Source organism: Pseudochaenichthys georgianus, chromosome 15 (genome assembly GCF_902827115.2).
Source record: "Pseudochaenichthys georgianus chromosome 15, fPseGeo1.2, whole genome shotgun sequence".
In the NCBI taxonomy this organism is placed as follows: Eukaryota; Metazoa; Chordata; class Actinopteri; order Perciformes; family Channichthyidae; genus Pseudochaenichthys; species Pseudochaenichthys georgianus.
Window position 1 is genome coordinate 15,122,922 of NC_047517.1, and position 22,816 is coordinate 15,145,737.

At 41.3% G+C, this 22,816-nt stretch overlaps 2 protein-coding genes across 2 annotated transcripts in view; one reads left to right on the forward strand and one right to left on the reverse strand.

The window, feature by feature from the left end:
- Positions 1-20,277, reverse strand: part of cdh23 (cadherin-related 23) — a 243,773-nt gene extending 223,496 nt beyond the window's left edge. Inside the window, exons 1-2 of the mRNA XM_034100803.1 lie at positions 20,201-20,277; positions 8,024-8,117 (exon numbers count right to left, since the gene is read on the reverse strand). Of these exons, the coding sequence (XP_033956694.1) occupies positions 8,024-8,108 (85 nt within the window). The 5' untranslated portion in view covers positions 8,109-8,117; positions 20,201-20,277. The remainder of the gene's footprint in view (positions 1-8,023; positions 8,118-20,200) is intronic.
- LOC139435293 (uncharacterized) lies at positions 2,249-3,463 on the forward strand. Its single transcript, XM_071205763.1, has 2 exons — positions 2,249-2,294; positions 2,394-3,463. Exons 1-2 carry the CDS (start codon positions 2,249-2,251, stop codon positions 3,194-3,196), a joined length of 849 nt encoding a protein of 282 aa, XP_071061864.1. The 3' UTR covers positions 3,197-3,463.
- Positions 20,278-22,816: the final 2,539 nt, after the last annotated feature.

A 22,816-nucleotide genomic window follows, 5' to 3' on the forward strand; every position in this document is an offset into this window, starting at 1 on the left:
GCAAATGTATTCAGTGGAAAACACTGTACGATTGGCAGGGGCAAACTGCCAGACAGTGCATGATATATGGGAACATTTTAAGGAAACGATATATATAAACATATTTATATCTTGGATTTACACACCTCTGATCAGGAGTTGCTAATGTAAGTTTGGCAGCTTAACTTTTTTGATAAGAATACCGACCTTGGTTTATTTCTCCTGTGGTCCATTGGTGTTTTTGCCATTTGGCAAAACAAGCTCGCCAAAATAGCTTCACCGGTCTGGCAGTATTTTAAGGTGTCCGAAAAAGACAATAAAATAGCGGTATGCAACGTGTGTGAAGCAGAAATCCTGCAGCTCCGCCCGCTGTGAGGGACTGGTGAGCGGAGGAAAACACACACTAAGAGTTAGACCTAACACACTTAGCTATTTTATCTACCTCTGGAACTAGCTAAACTAGTTATAAATATATTTATTCTTCACTGTCGGGTAACTCATTACTGGATCAGCGAGCTGCATGAGACGATACTGACGGGCTGTCAGGAGGGAGAGAGGGGGAGAGAGGAAAAGAGAGCGCTTCCGTTTATTTCTCCCGTGTTATTATCCAAAGTTAATGTAAACTTGAATAATGTACTTCATTTGAATGTAATAATTATGTTGGTTGTTGTTTGTGGAAGCGCATCATGTATTGAAAAATGTATCTGAACTTTTCGATCCGTTACGATTATAAACTGAAGCAATATAAAAATGAGCCCCATTAACTGAGTTTTAAACATCACTTTAAATGGAAGATCCCCATAGCCCCCACCCACCCGATCGGATCGGCGATTGGTATCGGCCGATACTGATTCAGGCGATCGGCCTCAAAATACCCGATCGGAGCATCCCTAATATTTTTGGTTGGTAACACCCGTTAAGTGTTGTATGTACAGTATATCTGACTGTTTCTATGTTAGATGTTCCCTCTGCAGTGCATCAATCAATCAATCAATCAATCAATCAATCAATCAATCAGAAGAGGGACAGATACTGTACATATATGTGATCTTGAACAGCAAACCAACAAAACAACCCCCCCCCCTTGTATGTATATATTCTGGTACAATTCAACTTAACATTTTATACACTGCATCTTATTTCTACCTAAAAAAAATAAAATATTGTCGGATCACCAATTTCAAAGGCACTTAACAGCCGATATAAACCTGTGCAAGCAAAGAACATCAAATTACATTCAGAGCATTATACTCCTGTCAGGTTTTCTTATTATGTCGATGCTTTAACTTGAATTAAAATGTTTACATAGTCTGTGTGTAGGTATACTCCTTCATGCCTGCAGGGAAAACACTTTGACACATTGGTAAAAAACAAGTAAGCTTTTCATACATCTGTGAAAAAAGCTGCTGTAATAAAAGAAAAACCTCAAGAAAATGTGTATTTTCAATCATAATAAGTGTTTAAATGGAATATTAAGGCCAACATGGAATTGAACTCGCATTGATTTCTATGTTTATGAGAGAATATTACAACGGCACATTTGTGAAGGATGTTGAAGGAGTAACAGACTGCCGTGTTGGACATGGATCTGTGGTGTCAGAAGCAGTGTGATACAAGCTGTTTTGTTGGGAAGATCAGGGAACAAAGCTGACAGTCTTTGATCAGCTGAGCTGTGCGGCAGACCACAGAGACACTAAAGCCAGAGAAGGGGAGGCCAGTCTGTTTGAATGAGAGCGCTTGATAGGATCGCTGCCTTGCAAGTGGGAGCTTTTCCTTCAGTCATGTGCCCGCCTGTGCGGAAGAAGATGCTTATCTCTGGCCTGCCAGTGTGGCTGTTAGTGGGTGCCAAGAACATGGAGCGCGCTTCACTGGATTGGGGGTGGTGGGGAGGGAGGGGTTACAAGCGGCAGACCACAGAGACACTGAAGCCAGAGAAGGGGAGGCCAGTCTGTTTGAAGTGAGAGTGCTTGATAGGATATAGTGTTCCTACATGGACCCTCACTATTGCGGTAAGCGTGTTGTCACTTCCGGTTGTTGTTGTCACCTCCGGGCTATCCTGTGCGTCTGTTCTGCTGCTGATAGCTTATATTAACTTAACTTAATCGATCGTTTTACAATTCTTGATCACGGCAGCTACCTGAAGTTGTAATCACACGTTACTACAGCTTAATCACTCACAACTCTCCTTCTCTTGGCGACTGCAACTCCACAGTTGCTTACACTCCTTTCGGGTTTGCTAACGGTAGCTACTTTAGCTTGATAAATAGCCATGGCTCTTTCCCCACCCTCGGGTGCTATTTCCTGCTCTATCTGTCCCATTCTATTTTATCATGTTTTATCACCACTGTAAAGCGTCTTTGAGCACCTGGAAAAGCGCTTCGAAATGAAATGTATTATTATTATTATTATTATTATTATGTTTGGTTACTTCCCTACCTCCTTTACTGGTACCGATAAGCCTACATGTGTTAAATGTAGTACAGTTGCTAGGTTGGAGGCGGGAATCATAGCCATAGAAGCCCGGCTCCGCATTTTGGAAAGTAACTCAGCTACAGTAAAGCCCATGTTAGTCGGTGCGGACCGGCAAGAGGTAGCTCTTACTAGCCGCCCCCTGGCAACTCCTGAGCAGACTGTTCAGAAGGGGCATAACGCGAGACCCGCAGGTCCCCACCAACCCGTTCACATATCGAACAGATTTTCCCCACTCAGTGAGACACCTGCTGAGAAGCCAACTCTGGTTATTGGTAGCTCTATTCTGAGATACGTGAATTTAGAGACCGATGCCTCCACAGTCACATGCATTCCGGGGGCCAGAGCGGGCGACATTGAGGCGCATCTTAAACTGCTGGCTAAGAATAAACGTAAATACAGTAGGATTGTCATTCATGTCGGTGGTAATGATGTTCGTTTATGCCAATCAGAATGCGCCAAAGTTAATGTGGCGTTGGTGTGTAGATATGCTAAAACAATGTCGGACACCGTAATCTTCTCTGGTCCCCTCCCCAATCTGATCAATGACGACATGTATAGCCGCATGTCATCATTTCAGCGCTGGTTGTCTTGGTGGTGCCCAGCAAACGATGTGGGCATCGTAAATAATTGGACAGCCTTCTGGGGAAAACCTGGTCTGATTAAGAGAGACGGCATTCATCCTACTCTGGAAGGTGCAGATCTCATTTCGGCAAACATTTCAGAGCTTTGTGGACTTAATCCATGACAAACTGGAGTTGAGACCAGGAGGCGGAGTCGCAGTCTTACACGCTTCTCTGCGCTCTCTCCAATAAAATACCCAATAGTAACGGTGCGTGTGTCTGCCCAAGGACAATTTAAAGTAAAACCTAATAGAGGTGTCATACATAATAACCTAATAAAAGTAAATGTAACAACTACTACAGTGCAACAAAACAGGAAGATTAAATGTGGTCTCTTAAACATAAGATCTCTAGCATCTAAAGCAATATTGGTAAATGATTTAATATCAGATTATAATATTGATATATGCTATCTCACTGAAACTTGGTTGAGACATGAAGACCACTCCACCCAGCCATATCAATACTCATATTGCAGCCAATCTTATTTGTTACAGTCTACCGTGCACCAGGTCCAGAATTTGTATCAGAATTCTCTGAGTTTTTATCAACTTTGGTACTTAAAATAAATAAAGTAATTATCGTAGGTGACTTTAATATTCATGTTGACGATGATAAAAATAGCCTTACTGTTGCATTTAACTCTATATTAGATTATATTGGTTTCTGTCAGAGTGTAAATAAACCAACCCACTGTTATAATCACACTCTCGACCTTGTTCTGACTTATGGTATTGAAATTGAGTAACTAGTCGAACCGCATAATCCTGCTTTATCCGACCATTTTTTGGTAACTTCTGAAGTACTGTTACTAGACTACAAACCATTAGTCAAAGGCTCCTGCAGCAGAAACCTATCCGTTAGTGCTATAGCCACATTTAAGGAAGATATTCCATCAATACTTAACTCGATAGCATGTCTGCATGTACAGTAAGGGAGGAAAGTTATTTAAAAAGTAAAATGAACTCTTGCCTTTGACCAGTATAGTGTTATCAACAGCTCCCGGAAACGTAAGTTCTAATATTACACTAGACAGTAAATTAGAATGCTTTTCAGTCATAAACCTTGAACAATTGAATTCAATGATTCTTTCTTCTAAACCATCAACTTGTATCTTAGACCCAATTCCAACTAAGCTGTTAAAGGAAGTTTTTCCATTAATTAACACATGTTTATTAAATATTATGAATACGTCTTTATTATCAGGCTATGTTCCACAATCATTCAAAGTAGCAGTGATAAAACCTCTTCTTAAAAAGCACAACCTCGATACAGAGGTTTTAGCCAACTATAGACCTATTTCTAATCTTCCGTTCCTCTCAAAGATTCTTGAAAAAGCAATCGCAAAAGAGTTGTATCATTACTTAAAAAACAATGATTTATTTGAAAATGTTCAGTCTGGCTTTAGAACACATCATAGCACAGAGACAGCTCTGGTTAAAGTCACAAATGACCTTCTCATAGCCTCAGACAAAGGACTTGTCTCTATTCTTGCCTTGCAATCAATTCTCAGTGCTGCATTTGATACTATCGACCATGATATCCTATTGCAAAGACTAGAGCACTTAGTTGGCATAAAGGGAACTGCTACTAACTGCTTTAGGCTGGTTTAGGTCCTATCTATCTGAATAGTCTCAGTTTGTGTGTGTCAACGATTAATCTTCCATGCAAACCAAAATGAGCCATGGAGTGCCACAGGGCTCAGTGATTGGACCTATTTTGTTTATATTATATATGCTTCCGTTAAGCAATATTATAAGGAATCATTCTGTACATTTCCATTATTATGCGGATGATACTCAACTATATTTATCCATCAAGCCTGATGAATCCAATCATCTAAATAAAATGCAAGACTGCCTCAAGGACGTGGATGACTTTAAAAATGTTTATGTTAAACACGGCCAAAACTGAAGTTATTGTACTCGGCCCAAATAATCTACGAAACTATCTAAAGATATATTAACTATGGATGACATTAATTTGGCCACCAGTGAGACTGTAAGGAATCTTGGTGTTATATTTGATCAGGATTTATCTTTTAACGCCCACATAAAATCAATCTCAAGGACCGCCTTCTTTCATCTACGTAACATTGCAAAAATCAGGCATATCTTGCCTCAAAACGATGCAGAGAAACTAGTCCATGCATTTGTTACTTCGAGGCTGGATTATTGTAACTCTTTATTATCAGGGTGTGCCAAAAAGTCAGTTAAGTCGCTTCAGCTAATTCAAAAACGCTGCAGCACCTGTACTGACCAGAGTTCGGAAAAGGGACCACATTACTCTGGCTGCCTTACACTGGCTCCCTATAGAACACAGGATAGAATTTAAAATTATTCTCGCCTACAAAGCACTTAATGGGCAGGCGCCATCTTACCTTAAATAACTCATTATACCCTACTGCCCGACTAGGGCATTGCGTTCCAAGAATGCAGGGTTGTTCCTAGAGTCTCTAAAAGTACAATGGGAGCCAGAGCTTTTTCTTATCAAGCTCCACTTTTGTGGAATCAGCTTCCAGTTTGTGTTCGGGCGGCAGACACCCTATCCGTTTTTAAGAGTGCGCTTAAGACCTTCCTTTTTGATAAAGCTTATAGTTGATAAAATAATCTAATAAGAGTGCATTGACGTAGACACGTTGTGCCTCTTCACCGATACATCTTAGTTCTTACTATTTCCCCTCACTGATGGTATAGATGTAATTTGGTTGTGTGTGTAGACGGTGGAAGCAGGGAGAGGCATATACGTGCCTTGATCCCTGCCGAGTCGACGCACAACTGTTGATTGGTGTCAGTGCCAAAAAAAACTTGTTAGGAGCAATGCGCTCATGGTATAGATGTGGCGCATACATCTTAGTTCCTACTCTTTTCCATCAACCTATCCTAAGGGAGTGCATGTACGTAGACACGTTGTACCTCTCCACCTCTGTTCCTTACTTCTTACTTGCTATCCCTTTCCCTCAACCTATCCTAAGGGCGTGCATGTACATAGACAAGTTGTGCCTCTCCACCTCTGTTCCTTACTTCTTACTTGCTACCCTTTTCCCTCAACCTATCCTAAGGGAGTCCTTGTACGTAGACACGTTAGTTTTGCTGCTATAGGCTTAGACTGTCGGGGACACCTTACTTCTTCCTTCTCTCTGTCTGTACCTGTGTACTCTCATGTTCCGAATAACCCAGCTTCCCCCAAATGTCTTTTTGGTGTCTATCTACGCCGGGATCCTGAGTCGTGGCTGATCCTGTTGCTGCGGTCCTGTGTCCTGGATCCTGAATCATGTGTCCTGGAACCTGAGTCCTGGATCCGGAGTCCTGGATCCTGTGTCCTGGATCCTCTATCCTGAGTTCTGGATTTGAGTCCTGGACTTCGTGTCGTGGCTGAACCTATCACTGTGGTCCTGCCTGACTCTCATCATACTACTTCCCTGATGGCTCCCACAGGATTGTTGACATCCTCGTGGATTCAACTTCTTATTATAGACACATGCATTTCCAAACATTTGGACTACCTATGTTGCAAATGTATTATCTTTTCGATTTACATACGGCATCTATTGCACGTCTGTCCGTCCTGGGAGAGGGATCCCTCCTCTGTTGCTCTCCCTGAGGTTTCTCTCATTTTCCCTTTAAACTGGGTTTTCTTCGGAAGTTTTTCCTTGTACGATGTGAGGGTCTAAGGACAGAGGGTGTCGTATTGTCATACTGATATTCTGTACAACCTGTGAAGACCACTGAGACAAATGTAACATTTGTGATATTGTGCTATATAAATAAACATTGATTGATTGATTGATTGATTGATTGATTGATTGATTGATTGATTGATTGATTGATTGATTGATTGGTTGATTGATTGACAAGCCCCCATACATACCTGTCCTTTAACTACTGCACAGCGTCGGGCTGGGATAATGGTATGCAGATAAATTACAACCAAAAAGAAAATCACAGTAATGATCATCAATCCAGTTTGGTTGATCAGTGAAGTGATGCTCAAGGAGGAGTGCAGGGTCAGTGTGCTAATGGTATAGTTAGAGAAAGGAAGGGAGAGGGAGGCTGAAAGAGCAGAGAGGAAGAAAGCGATAACATCGAGAGCAAACAAAAGGTAAGAGGTTAGAGTGAGAGGCGAGGGGCTGGAGGACTTGATAAACTCATTGTGCTTGATGGAAAGTGGTTGTGGCATTCACTTAATAACTTTCCCCGCTGCTTCAGCGCTGTGTGTGATTGGAGGCGTCTCCTGCCCGTCACTGAGAGACAGTTATCGTGACTTTCCACTACATAGAAGCTCTCTATTTATATCTGTGTATCTCTCTATCCCTCACAGTAACAAACTCAGCAAGGAGGCAAATATTTCAAAATAGTTCTAAGGCTGAACAATAATTCAAGACATTATGCAAGACAGACAGGAGGGTGGGGTGGTTGGAGGAAAGAGTGAAGTAATGACAGTGATAACATGTGAAAGAATAAAATAGTCCATGTACAAGTTGAGAAAGAAGTAAGGGAATACATCATGTGTAGAACGTAAGCGACAGAAAATCCTTTCAGGCAGTTAATAATGAACAAAAGAGAAGGAAGTGGGCTTTCAAATGTTCACTTTTCTTTATGGCAGTTTTTGTATTTTACCAAGTCATTGATACAGTAGAGACATGTTTAAGATTATACTGATTTAAAAGCCTGTATTTGACTAACAGAGGTAGATTTATTTGACGTGGATGGTACAGTGATATTTTTAAACCTCAATTCGGGAAAGGTTAGCTGACTTGAAACATTCTGCATAAATAAATTCACACTGGAGTATTTTGAAAAAAATAGTAAAACCTTTTGTCAGATTTTTGTCGCAAAGAAGCTACACTAGCGTACATTTCATTAAAAAAGTATTCACCATAAAAGGAAATGATGGTCATGGAATAAATAACTGAGTTATTGTGGATTTGAACATAATTCAAAAGAACCCACCTTCACAGAAAGAGTGAAGAATGAAGAAGGGAAGGAGGAGCTTGGGAATTGTCATCCTGCCGCCTAAACCCACACTCCACGACATCACCTGCACCTGCAACACAAACACAGAATACAGTCGCGTCACAATTATATGGTTGGCTGATTATCCACATAGCCTTTTCATTCCAGCCTCATGATGTTTAAAGACTGCTCCTTAATATTAGATGACAGGTACCATGCAAGTGAGTGGGAGAGGTGATCAGTGTAATTATGAGACCGAAAAAGGATTTGCTGCACGCCATGCTTCAACAGGTGCTGTGGGTGTTTCTCAATGTCGAGGAAGGCTGCTCCAGAGCCACTATTTCAAGGATGCTACGTCATCGAATCCCGCCGAAGGACTGTTCCAATGTCCAGGATGTTTGGAATTCTACCGAGGCCGGCGTCCTTCGTTGCGGGAAATTTCATGTGTATCCTCCGCGGTCTTAAAATCCCCACAATGCTTTGCGCACGGACCAATTTCCAAAATCTTTGGCGGAAATCACGCTCCATTTAAGGCGGGGCCTCGGAAATGACGCACACCTGCACACCTGTTAGTCTGTTCCACCATTCTTCGTTTTCCGAGGCTAGGAAGGATTCTTACCTCCCTTCTGAAGGACCTGACTCGGAGGGACATGTCCTACCAAGGAAGCGTCCTCGACATTGAGAAACACCCACAGTATCTGCTAGGTGTTGATGAAGGCAATTCACCACAGCACTCCTGTTTTAAAGTACACATACTTTCACTGACATAACAACTGGCTACATGAAGAGAATACTTAATTAAAAGGGATATTTTGCCAATTTTCAACCAGCTCTGTGTCATTGCAGTGTGGAAAGCAGAATGGCGCCCCCCCCTCTCTCATTAGTGCAAGTGAGAGAAAAAGAGGTGGTTGAAAATCGGTAAGGTATCCTTTAAGTGTATTTTTGGAAAGTTGTAATCATCCATATGATCAGCTCTGTCACATGGTGCAATGACAATAACCTGGTCCATAGAAGTACCTTATGGTCTAATTAAATAAAGACCAATAAAGACCCAATGACAACTCAAAGTACAATTCTTTACTTATGTCGAATAAAGCCGATCTTTGGATTTTAGAGCGCTGATGTTTCAAACACATCTTAGATCCGGGAACACAGAAGATCTTTACAATCACCACAGTTGTATACGTGTGCACCCAATTTGAGTGTCACCAATTCAGTATCCGACCAAATGTGAAATATGTTCACAATCTCTTCATGATTTCACAGAAAAAGGTGACCGTAGACCTTTTCATGTTACTCTATTAGAAATGTTCTCATGATTAGCCAAAACATATCTGTGAGGTCAGTCACCTTGACCTGCAAACACCAAATTCGAATCAGTTCATTTATGACCCAAATGGATGCAAAATCTAAAGAAATTCCCTCAAGGTTTTTTTATTTTATTTTATTTTTAAATATCACATTATCGACCATTTGACAGACAGTAGGACGCGGACATAGGGGCATAATCAACAGATGTCTTGTGCAATAATAAGTAGAAAAGGCTCGAAAGGTCAAAATTGAACACGACTCCAAACAATAAACCAGAACATGAATGAATTTAGAAATCCTCTGCTAATGTTAATGCTAAGGCAATATTTAAGCCCTCACCATTTACCCTTAATTCCAGTCCGTCCCGTCCCTGTCATTTGTTCCCTCTTTTTACACCGTCATCACTTGTCCCTGCAAGGCCTCACTGGTCGGCAAACTCACCGAATGACGATTTAATTGTGAAGGGTTATCTTTCTAAATTTGCCACTCCCCAAACCCTAGGGGAGCTTTTAGTCCTTCAGGAATCCGATGGCTAAATAAAAACATGAACCAGTTCGAAATGCAATAAAATACAATACACACGCTGCTTTGTGTTGCTGCTTGCTGTGCCGTTTAGAGTGGTGGATTAAATTCAGACAAAGTAGCTAAAAATGTACAGGTGAGTGAGAAAGAGACGCAAGGTAAATAGGCTGCCATTGCTTATTGTATATAAACATATTTATATGTGTGAGTGTGCTTTTATTACCTGTGCATGTGTGTCATTTTGAATTGGCACAATTGTTTTCATTTGGATTCCTGCTTCCTCAGCATTATTGCAGTTTTCTTTCTAACAATGCAACCTGCGTGCCCTTTTTATGTTTCATTCTTTCCTTATTTCCTTTTCCCTTCAGTCTTTGCTTATGTACTTGCATTCACTTCTCTTGCCAACCCCAGAAGACCTTGTCTCCCCTCCCACACCCTTTCTTCCCTCATTGTCCTCTCCAATACAGTCGTGGTCCTCGAGTCTAGAGAATTATCTTGGTTCAGTAGGAAGCTCGGACAGAAAGCTGACGACAACAGCTTAAAAATATGACATTTCTTAACATTGTATATTTTCTAGGACAAAAAAATAATGTATTTACCTACCCTATAATTTCCTACCGTTTGTTATGAACAACACACCAGAGGGAAGCATGACTTGGAAGCCCTGGAGCATTTAAAAAGCTGAACACACCGACAAAAGTTAATCCACCCCAATGACTACGACAAAGAAAGCGACAAGACCTAATTGCGAAATCTCAGTTTTCCTCGTTGATGCTCGGTTAGGGTTGATCACTCTGGATGAGGACAATCAATAAAGCCCATTTTAAAGCTCTCCCCACAGAAAGAATATATTGTAGAGAGAAGATAAAAAAGCTCTTTGAATCTCCTTTTTTCCCCCATAGATCCCCTTTGTTGGATGAAAACAAAAGTTGTTGATCTTAATTGCTTTTCTAAATAGAATCAGGCCATGCTCGACTGATTTTCTTTTGGAATATAAATTCCTACACACTGAAAGAAAACAACATCAAAACCATTTATATCTGGTACAATCTGATGCCTCAAATTGATATTGGTGACAATGTCTGAACCCAGTGGCGGACTGGCCATCGGGACGTTCGGGACGAATCCCGATGGGCCGGTACCGAAGTGGGCCGGTCGGACGATGTGGGCCAGTCGGATAAGTCACTAGCACCCCCCGTTGACAATTTACTAGTGGTACTCACACACCTAAAGCATCCTCATAATGCTAAAGGACATTTCTGAGGCAACGAATAGGTGAAAATGAGTGATGAATACTGGTGAGGACAGACGCGTTGGGTTCCAGAGAGTTGAGGCAGCCGTGAAAAATAAAAGCAGTTCTCCTGCAGCAGCATCTGACTCTCCGGTCACCAGGATGAAGGATAATTCAATATTAAACATTCTCACAAAGGAAGCCCCCCCACAAAGTTACACATGCACTGTACTATTCTAGAGAGGCAGGTGGGCACTTTCTTTTGTCTGTATGTAACCTGGATGTGTGGATGACTCTGGACTACTTTCACAGCTTCCTGTGGATTCATTTGCTAAGGATGCTCATTTCAAACTTAAAGGATTTTTATAATAAACTACAGAATGAATGCGGTAAGCATTCTATGAGTTTTTTGTTGACACGAATAAACTGTAATGTATATAAATTGGGTTCTCTCAGGTTCACTCATTGTGATCGAGGTCTCTCTTTTGATAAGTATTTGTCATTCTGCACACCTGCAGACCACAACATTTATTTTAAAACTGCTGACAGTTGTCTTTTGGGAGAGAAAACATTTGATCTAACTGTAACGGTCAGTTCACCGAAATAACAGTGATTTTCTAACTTACCCCTGGGTATTTTACCATGCACATGCATTCAGTTTTGCCCACATTTGAGATATCCTCTGCAGATAAAATATAGATCTTTCTGAAATGTATTTTGGACGCTTGATGACTAGAAAATTGCCTGCAACTATTTTTACAGGACTGCACATTGCTGTAGTCAGCTGTTGTTTTTGGAAATGTATTTTGTTTTGAAGGTTAAATGGACATCTCTACAGTTTCTTGGATTATCCCGGATAGAAACAGAAGGACACTGTTTAAAAAGGAGACTGCAGAATAACTTTTTACTGTAATTTCTCAATATTAAGAGCACCGCAAACAACGTTACGTTTAGCTCAATTTGTGTTCTACGGTGGCAGAAATCACTGCTGCAGATATTGTAAGTCAGAATCTCAGCGAATCAAACTATCTGCATAGTAAAATGGGACAAGTTCTTTGTGACTTGGGTGAGCAGAGCCTCTAAATGTCTGGTATGTAAATGTGTTGTTTCTCTTCAAAATGAACATATTACTAATTGTGCTATTGTTATGGTTTACCACCTAAAATAAAATGGTATGGTAATACGTTTATTCTCTACCTACATGTTTTAGGGGCTATTATTTAACCATACAGGAGCCTACCACTGCAATCACTTCAGTAACAATTTAATGGAAGTAGAGTGGGACATGGCGCTTGGTAATCAAGGCATGCTCGGCCCCCCAGGAGTACTGGACGTGTCCCTGGCTTTCTCACTCAAGAATTAAACCAGTCTGTTGATAGAATACTAGTATAATTAGAAACATATTTGCCATATACTCCAGGAAGAAAAGTCAAACATATGATTAAAGACACACTTTAAATGTGAGCATGTTATACTTCAGAAACTACTGTCTAGTGTTAGTTCATAAATAAAAAGACCTGGAGTGACAGCAGGTTCAGAATCTTACATTCAGATAATAGACTGTGCTATTAAGAGATGGTGATGGAAAGGCATCTTGTACGAAACAGAGGTATAACATTAAATGATAGTATGGGTGGAGGTGAGTTGGTAATTAGGGCACAGCTGTACATTGAGCTGAGTACCAGCTAAACGTAAAGTTCCAATGAGTCACTTATGCATGGGACAATTCAAGTGCAGAGGACCGGGCTAAGCAGGGATGTGTCTCTCGATGGGCGCTGGACTGCAGCACTGTCCTACTCCATTGGCTATTCTGTCACCATCTATCAATCCCTTACTTTCATCCCCCCTCCTTCACTCTGTCAGAGTCACTGCTCATCTTCTGCTCACCCGTAACAACATCTTATAGTCTCCATTTCTCCCCAAGCTTGCCTTTTCCTGTCCGTTTCCATTATTTGTTCACTCTTTTTACTCATGTCTTTCCCTTTCCTCTTCTTGTTCTCATCTACATTGACTTGTGTCTCTTCCTTTTTATATTAACCACAGATCCTGGCTTGTCCAATTATATATCTATCCTTTACTCGTTTCAAACTGTTTTTCTTTTTGCTACGCTTTGGCAGATAATTATGTCTCCTGTGTCCTGATGTAAAATGTCAACACAACAAATACACGTCTACTGTGGGCCATGTATGTATTGTGTTGTCATGTTAAGTGTGGGTCCAAGATGACGATTACTCTGTACCCAATGACAAATAAATAAGTATGACTAATCATTAAATAATAGTTCTATAAAATACGTAGGATGGTCTTTTATGGCCTTAGAGGCTTCTTTGTTACAATGACTTTCCACCCCTGATTAATGAATCATTATTTTCTCAGCTATGAAGCAAGCATTTGTACCCCAAACTATTTTGGGACAATTCATTTGAATTACATTTTTACACCTTTAATAATTGCAAACATTCTTCAGCCCTGAATCAAAATGTAAAGGCAGGCTATTGGCATTTTCCCTATAATCTGTACCCTGTGTCCTTCTGTGTCCTTTTGTAGTCAATTTCCTGTTGTTTGTCTTGTCTTACCACCGGCTGATACTTCACTAAATCCACTGTTTTAATTTGTAAAGTATAATTGTAAATGTAAATTGTAAATCTGTAACCCTGTAAGGTGTCCTTGGGTGTTTTGAAAGGCGCCCCCCAAAATAAATGTATTATTATTATTATTATTATTGCAAAGCCTTAAAATGACTGTTAGGAACATCCACAGCTCCACTGGGCAAAACGTAGGGTGGCTGAGATCCAGGTCTATGTAATGAGGTGTGGTCCTATAGCTTATCTGACAGTAATGTGTGATTAAGGCAATGTAAAGTGAAGAGTAATATCTGGATCTCCTGAGAGGCTGCCTGCCCACATGGCTGTATCTCCAGGCTAAGCACTCGATATTATTGATTACATGGCAATTGTGTCTGACTTGCCTTAACCTCGAAAGGCACCCTTCTCAGAGAGAGTGGTGGGCCTCTGCCGGCGGCCCAATGTGGATTATCACAGCAAATCAATGGCAAAAAGCCATCACTCATTAGCACAGTGATCACAAGGACTGTATGAGTGATCACAGACACATTAGCAGACATGTGGCTTTGTCAGGGAGGAGGGAGGGGCAGCGGTGCTCTGAAGAGCGGAGTAATGTCTTTCTTCCCGCCCTCCTGATCTCTTCATCTCTAACATGACATGACTCGCGGAAAGCCTTAGTCAGCAAACCTCACTCACATGACAAGAATGCAATGCAAATCAAACTGACACGGCACATTGATGCTGAGTAAACTGTTCACTCTGCCCGGGTCATTTATGGAATTGCTGGAGCAAATGTTCCACTTTCTAAAGCAAATGAGTGGCAGAGGAGTTTCACAAATAAGTTTGAGACAAAAGGCATTCAGTGATATCGACTGGACATTGATGCATACGTCCAGCAAGTGTTCGGCACATTTCATTGGACCACCATTTTTAGACAGAAGGCAACATGGCACCTGGCATAGCATATTGTGAAAGCACGCATTGAAAGCACCAGAGGAGGGTAACTTTCACATCAGTGACCACGCCTCAATTTCCCAAGAACCGTATGAGTTAAGCCTCTGTCTTCACACTCATTATGGATTCTACCTAAAATCCCCTGGTATAGACCTCTTTCTCTCACCCTTCTATAACAAATAAGGAAAACAGTGCCCCAGAATGCATTTGGACTGTTCTGTACACTCAGCATCACACAAGAATCCTCCTCTGCTGCTCTTTTTTAGGTTTCTTGCATTATTCCCTGTAAAGCTTTTGTTGGGGGGAATTGTATTTACTCTAATAGTGAGTTTAAGGATATAAGGTGTTGTATGCTGTACAGATTGTAAAGCCCCTTGAGACAAATATGTGACTTGTGATATTGAGCTATATAAATAAAATCAACTTGACTGGGGCCTCCTTCTGAATAAAAAAGCACTACCTCCCTGCCTGGCAAACAGAAGATAGGGGACTAAAGGAAACATGCCAAGCCAAACTGTTGTTCCTCCGGAGACACTCGCTGCCTACAACTTCTTTGATCCTTTATGGGCTGACAGTAAAGCTAAACGCTGTGGGAGAGACAGCATCTTAAACAGGACCTAGGGAGATGGTAATTATCAGGAACAGGACGGGAGCGCTGCGAGGCGCCGTATTACAACACCCTGCCCTGTGTTGACCAACAGTAGTGTGTGTGTGTGTGTGTGTGTGTGTGTGTGTGTGTGTGTGTGTGTGTGTGTGTGTGTGTGTGTGTGTGTGTGTGTGTGTGTGTGTGTGTGTGTGTGTGTGTGTGTGTGTGTGTGTGTGTGTGTGTGTGTGTGTGTGTGTGTGTGTGTGTGTGTGTGTGTGTGTGTGTGTGTGTGTGTGTGTGTGTGTGTGTGTGTGTGTGTGTGTGTGTGTGTGTGTGTGTGTGTGTGTGTGTGTGTGTGTGTGTGTGGGAGAGTGACATGGGGCCTGAGGGAGGACTGTTGTTTGATTAGTGTTCACTTGGACTAAACAGTGGGGGAGAAACCTCCTCCTGCGCCGCATGCTGAGACACAGCTGGGTCAGAGAGTCCAGTCATTTGTCAAGTGGAGGCTCAGGAGCCGTCTCTGCAATATAAAAACTGATAAGGGCAGCATAGGGCCTACATCCAAGGCACACATATGAAATGATAATATGAAAACTCTGTGGTTTCCAAGTCTGAATGCAAGGCACCCTCACACAGGTTCTTGCCTTACGAGTTGAAGATGGCTCAGGCCCATCCTGGAGTAAGAACATGGATACCATACACCACATCTTTCTACAATGCCCTGCTTCTCCCCTTGACTTGCTCCTCCCTCCCCTTGAATACACCTGCTATTGCTCACCAACATCATTTGCTGTCCTGGCTCCTAAAAAACAAATAACTTCTCCATCTCTTATGGTTGCTAAATGTAGTACTTCAAGAAGTGTTGCATGCTTGATGAAGTTGTTCTATGATTCTTGAAATGTTTGGGTTGCATCCACATGGTTGAATGTACTTCATGTAAGACGCTTTGACTTAAACTAATGTAATGTAACTGATCTTATCCTGACCAGTGACTATTAGTGTCAAGTGTTCTGTATGTTTTCATGCAAGTGGAGCCATCACCGTGTCGCTGTGTACCTCCATCCTGCTTTTTGTGATCAAAAAATAATAATAAAATAATAATTGCTAAATTAGAATATGATGATAGAGCAGGTTAGCTGCTTTTATGGATCAATAACAAGATGATTTGCTTGAATATTAAACTGGGATGGGAATTGTTCTGACAAACTGTTATAAATTGTCGAAACAACAGAGAGAACAGATTACTGCAGCTATATTCATTATGTGAATATTACTAAATGTAAAATATTGCAAAGAAACCACTCAAATAAAAAAACAGGACAGCCAACTGTGTCACGAGATGTGAAGAAAAATGCTAAAAGAGGTGTTAGAGAATGCATGCGACCATGTCTGCTGCTGCTGCTGCTGCCACCTCCTCTTTGGGACGCAGACTGACATAACAATCTTAACTCTCTCTTTAAGGCTTTTAGTGTTTTTGTGGACAAATCGTAGTGAGAACATAATGATACATCTGTCAACTGATAAAAACACCACCGCTCAATATGCTGGCATGCCCCTCTTGTCCTCTGCTCTATTTGTTTTTACTGAATCACACTCTTTAAGCATCACCTCTGTTTTACTAATGTAAACAGCCTATAACCGTTTTTACGAGGCAATGAGATGTAGTGTTAATGCGTTTCCCTTGCTTAATACTGTACGGCATTAACACACTATTCATCTCAATGCATATCCGCGCCAACTCTCCACAATCCTGTGATTTGTCTTTCTTCCTCACTCAAACATTATGCCAATGAACACATCCAAAGCCTTCATAATGTGAGCCGATTGCTTCTCCCAGAACATGTTTATGCCCGTATTAAAGTGCGCGTTTCTTAGCCTGGCTTACTTTTCACTTGGCCATTATCTGCAGCAATGAACATGCCAAGGCTGTCCCAGCAGAGGCCTGTGTGTATATCAGACAACATAAACACAGGCAACTAAAGTCAGAGGGCAGCCGATAGCCTGCAGAGACTCATTCATCTCCTTTTGTCTCTCTCCATGTAAGAGCGTAGTCATTCTACCCCGCCAACAGCTGACTCTTTCTATCCCAGCTGACGGATCAAAACACACAATTTAGTAGCTGCTCTCCAGCACCGATGACCTTTGCATCTCTACAGTTGACCTCTCTACTCATTCAGCCCTACCTACTTCTTCATTTAGCCTTATTGTCTCTCCTCCCGTCGCCTCTCTCTCTCTCTCTCTCTCTCTCTCTCTCTCTCTCTCTCTCTGTGCATATCAGCCCCACTATAGGGCAGAAATCCATGCCTAAATACCAACAACAAGGATTTGTCACACTACAAAGCTGCCATTAAATTGCTGTTTTGTTTGTTTTACATGGCATAGTTCATTTGAAGGGGAAAATATGGCTCCAAATGGTAAACGCTACTGGCTTTGATATGATACCCAACGTTTTAACGGTGTGGAATAAAAGGGCCGTTTCATTTCTTCAGCAGAAAATGTGAATCGCCTAATTCCTTCATAAAGGTTCTACATTCAATACAGGGACATGGGGATTAGTAGCAATAGACTCAACTACAACAAGATTATGTTGGATGGTTGGGTTTACATTAAGCCATTACCTCCTCTAAAAAGGTATTGTCAATATGTGGGTCTACTGTGATCCTTTTGGCCTACTGTGACACATTTATGAAACATGATTTCACATCCATAAGGGCAGCAGCATGCAGGGATAGACTGTTCACCTGTTATACAACTGGCTGTGCAAAATCATCTTCTCACCACCCCTCCATCCTCCTCTCCAACCACTTTTCTTCAGTTCCGCCTGACTGCCATGGGTGATTTAATGACCATACAAGCTGGACCGGGAGAGAGGTGGATGTAGAAATGAGAAAAGTTGAAAGAATGTGATGATCATCCTCTCAAGTATCAGGAATGCTGTGTGGCTAAATGAAGGAGCTTGGAAAAGGTAGAAAACTGACATTTAAGGTCTATGGATTTTGTGTCAAAATCTTTCTTATAGAGACTACTGTGCACAAACCAAAACAGTGCATTATTCTGTCAGTTACTTCACTGCAACCCTCTGAGCTCTTGTGCCAAAACACTCATTATTATGTAAACACACACTTAAATTACTTAAACAACACATTAATGAGACATCGCCTAATAGTAATTCCAGGGCAGGTATATAGGCTATCCAGATGCTTCCACATCTGGTAATCCATGCCAAACCATTCCCAATGGATCCACACATAATTTTCCTAGATTGGCTAAAATACAATATTTATATTTTATCCATAGGAACAAAAATAAATATGCTTCCACTTTTCCATAATACATTATATTCATTTGCTCTTGAATACATTTAGTATTATTAAATATGTATTTGTTATATTATTTACAATATTTCTTTTAAGTTTTTCCTCACATCTTGTTTTGGTCCCTCACCAGATAGCCCAGTAGACACTGCATCTGCAATTCATTCTTCTATCACTCACATTGGGTTTCATTTGAGCCTGTCAGTCAAGGTGTCCGTCAGATATAGACTCTCCATTTCACTATTTCTTCCCTTCCTTCACCTATTCTGAATGAATTCAGGCAGAGTGACAGACACTCCAAATGGAACAAATGTCAGTGGCAAGCTTCCCCACTTAATGCATAAAAAGCAGCAGGAGTTTCTCTCCATCCTTATAAATCTGTTTTTCGAATGCAAAATAAATGTATGGTATACTTTTTAGGGTCACAATAGCAGCACATTACTTATATACTGGTGGACCAATGAGAGAACCTACAACTTGCTATGCTATATATTTCAGCAGCGGTAATGAAATAAAACACATGGTCAATCATTTTATGTTTGATAATTTAGATGTTGTATTGCCCACCTGAAGCCTGGCATTATTCTATCACCTGGCAGTCTGGGAGCAACACAATGTTAGACTTACTCTACTGGGTTTAAAAATGTTTATGAAATATTTCTGAATTTCCTCATAAAAGTGCCATAATACTAGCAAATGTGTAAAAAACAATTGCTTTTCTGAATGTTATCATTAAAGCATGTTGTTAAGCCAATCAGCAGTGGTCCAAATTCATTACATCTGCAGTGATGTGAAAATATTAAATCTCCCATACTTATTGATACAGTACAGCAGCTATTTTGCATCAAATCGTGATTTAAACACTTAAGGAACATATTTGTAACTGGTTGAAAGTATGAGCTCTCAAGCTATTAGTTAAAAAAACTCATAAAGAATGTAAAAGTAATGCAGCACCAGCTGTCTGAAGCAGCTCGTGCATGAAGACTACACCACGATTATAATTAGTATTAAACAACTGGTAGGCTACTGCTTTAGTTTATATACAGTAACAAAGAGAATAATTAAACATATATTTAAAACAAACATGATGCTACTGACCCAAGCCGCAGAATTAATAGTTGGATGCTCTCATTGATGGAGTTTCCCTTTAACCTGGCGCTGCATCGCTGCCGCGTTCAGGTGACACATGAATAAATAAGTGGGCACCGAGGCGCTTCCCATCAGGCACCTTTTCGCCAGGGCTACCTGAGATAACACTGTACACCTGACACCTCCGCGCAGGCATGCACACTACCACACAGTTACTGGCCGCTTAATTACGCTGATAACATAACGCGTTATGGAACAATGGCAACAGTTGGAGTTTTCGAAAGACAACACAAACAGAATAACATAGCCTGAATAGAATATTGAGAATAAAATGACCGATCCACTGATTGGACTAGCTCATCAAACCTAACTTTCATGATCATTTTCCTACTTCTACAACTCTTGGTGGGCAAATTCGTGAGCCCCCTGCATAACCGCAAAGTAAGACACTTACGCACAACTATCACAGGTAGAGAATGTCAAACACCACAATGAAAAATCCTTAAACTGAAAAGCTCTTCTCTTCCGCAGTCACTCCTCCAACACTGCTTGGTGTATATCAACTCATAGCAGGATGATCAGGTCATTTTCATATTGTCCTACCTTCCTCGTCCGTGTCCGTCGCTGGCTGAGCGCCTTTGGATTCGATTGCCTGTCCTGCTGTGATGCGTTACCAAGTATCTGCTACCCCCTCTATCTCTCCTCCCTCCCTTCTCCTTGCTCCCGTCTCTTTCTCCCTCCCTCACTGTTCCCCTCTCTCTAAATATATATATTTGTAAACATTTCTCCCGTTAGCTTTACTCTATCACACCCTGGTCATTAATGTCACTTCCCAGCGTTCAGAACTACCACTGCAAAAGCTAAACCCTCACTTGTATGGAGCAAATGTCCCTTATTATCCCCACTCCTCCAGAGCCAGGGTTACACGCCAGCAAGTTACAGCCCATAGGTTTTAAATGCTGCTCTTAAGCAATGGCATTCAATTGTTCTCAATAAAAAAAAATGTACACTCACATTCTGACAGTGAATTGTATCTAAAGTTATTTTGTATATTTTTCATTTGATGTTCAAATGTATTAACGCCTTTATAAAAATAAGCCTTTAAAATAATAATTACGCTTAGATGTGTTGACAAATCATTTCCACGCTTCATGGAAGAAGGCTTAACTCACTGAGAATATAGGCATCTATTTATAAGCCTCCGAAATAAGCTTGTGAGCCAATATATTAGACAAATTACATTTAAAATCATTTACTTAACCACAGAGTTCATGGCTCTGAAGAGCAATAGCCAGTGTGGCAGCGTCATCTAGTGTCTTAAAGAAGAATTACAGATAGAAGCAAAGACCACAATATCTAAATGAGACAGACTGGAGAGGCTAGATCAAAATGGCCATTTCCAAGTCTGTTAAACGTAGGCAGTTTTTCAGAACAGTTTTAACAATTTTAAAGGGAACAAAACAAAAATGAATGTGGCGGGGTGGTGTGTTTGTAAATATTAATAATATACTAAAATAAGGGCGCCCTTATTATTATCATCCCTTATTTTAGTATATTATTAATATTTAAAAACACACCACCCCGCCACATAAACAATTCACAAAAAACTCACAGCATATGTGAGGGAGTCTTGGTGGTCACTGTACATTCATAATGTTCATTGGCTTGTCTAGAGCCACAATTTGGACTTTTCATCTGTAAATATTCATCAGGGTCCCCCTCTGATGTATGCCCTGTGCTTCTGTAAAAACATTGCACTGTTTTCCATCCAACATATCATTTTCCAATGAGCTGAAAAGCACCCCCACTATTCATGAGATTTGAGAAAGTGTTATGCTGTGTTCGTTATTCTCGCGTCCAGGTAAGAAGCTTAAAAAGGAGACTAAATGGAGTCTCTAGAGGCTTCTCAATACTCAAATTTCCCCTCCTCGACTCCTCGACTCCTCGGTCCTCCGGTAGTGACCCGGAAATGAATTTCAGCGCGCCATTTTGAAGGACGTCTCATTTCTCTAAATGCACACCGAGGACCGAGGATCGAGGAGCTATAACCGAGGATACACTGATGGTTCCTCCACGGCTCCTCCGCGGATGCATTTCCGGGAACGGTGGAGGCGTGACGCACGGCCGGACTTATCTCAGCCAATGACAGCTCTGCATGCATCCCCTGGATATTATTTGAGAACCTGCTCTCATCGCAACGCGATGTTTACAGTGAGAACAGCTGTGAGGTCCTGCAGAAAGCAGAGCAGTGTGTAAAATATATATCACTCAGTACAACAGGCCTACTCTCTTTATTTGCTTTAGTTTAGTAGATATCTACAAAGAGTCCATATTTTTCTAAAACCATTTAGTGCTTCACATAATAAAATACACAACGGCTGTAGCCTGATTATGCTTTAGCAGCTGTAGGTGTGTGTGGTACAGTATGTAGGTGTGTGTTGTACAGTGTGTAGGTGTGTGTTGTACAGTGTGTAGGTGTGTGTTGTACAGTGTGTAGGTGCGTGTGTTGTACAGTGTGTTGTACAGTGTGTAGGTGCGTGTGTTGTACAGTGTGTAGGTGCGTGTGTTGTACAGTGTGTAGGTGCGTGTGTTGTACAGTGTGTAGGTGTGTGTGTTGTACAGTGTGTAGGTGTGTGTTGTACAGTGCGCAGATGCCGCGGACAGACGGGTCTCAGTTGGTTTGATGTCCTTACTTTTAATACTTGCAAATACAACTTTTGGCCCGTAATTTCAATTCCCCATTTCAGCGACCAGAGAGAGAGGGGGGGGGGGGGGTATATCCAGTCTCTGACTGTGTTACGTTATTATGAGAGTGCTCTCATACTTTAAATTGTATATATTTATATAAATATATTTGTGTGTGTGTGTCCGCATCTGTAGCCTGTTATTGTCTCATTATACCGCACTCTCAATGAATTCAAATAAAATATGTGGGGGAACAATGTTCAGCTGATCTAACAGAGATTATAAAATATGACAAAACACTCGACAGCTGATGCAGCTGTTGCCACGTCATAATGAACGGACGTCGCTTTAATATGACCGCTCAGAGGAGAGGAGTTCTCATTTCTTTAAACGTCTGCTGCTTCCCCTCCTCTCTCCTCGGTTCCCCTCCTCGGTCCTCCGCTCGCATCTCCTGTGGGCGGGTCTAAGTCTCGAGGAGGGGAGTCGAGGAGGGGAGTCGAGGAGGGGAAATTTGAGTATTGAGAAGCCTCTAGA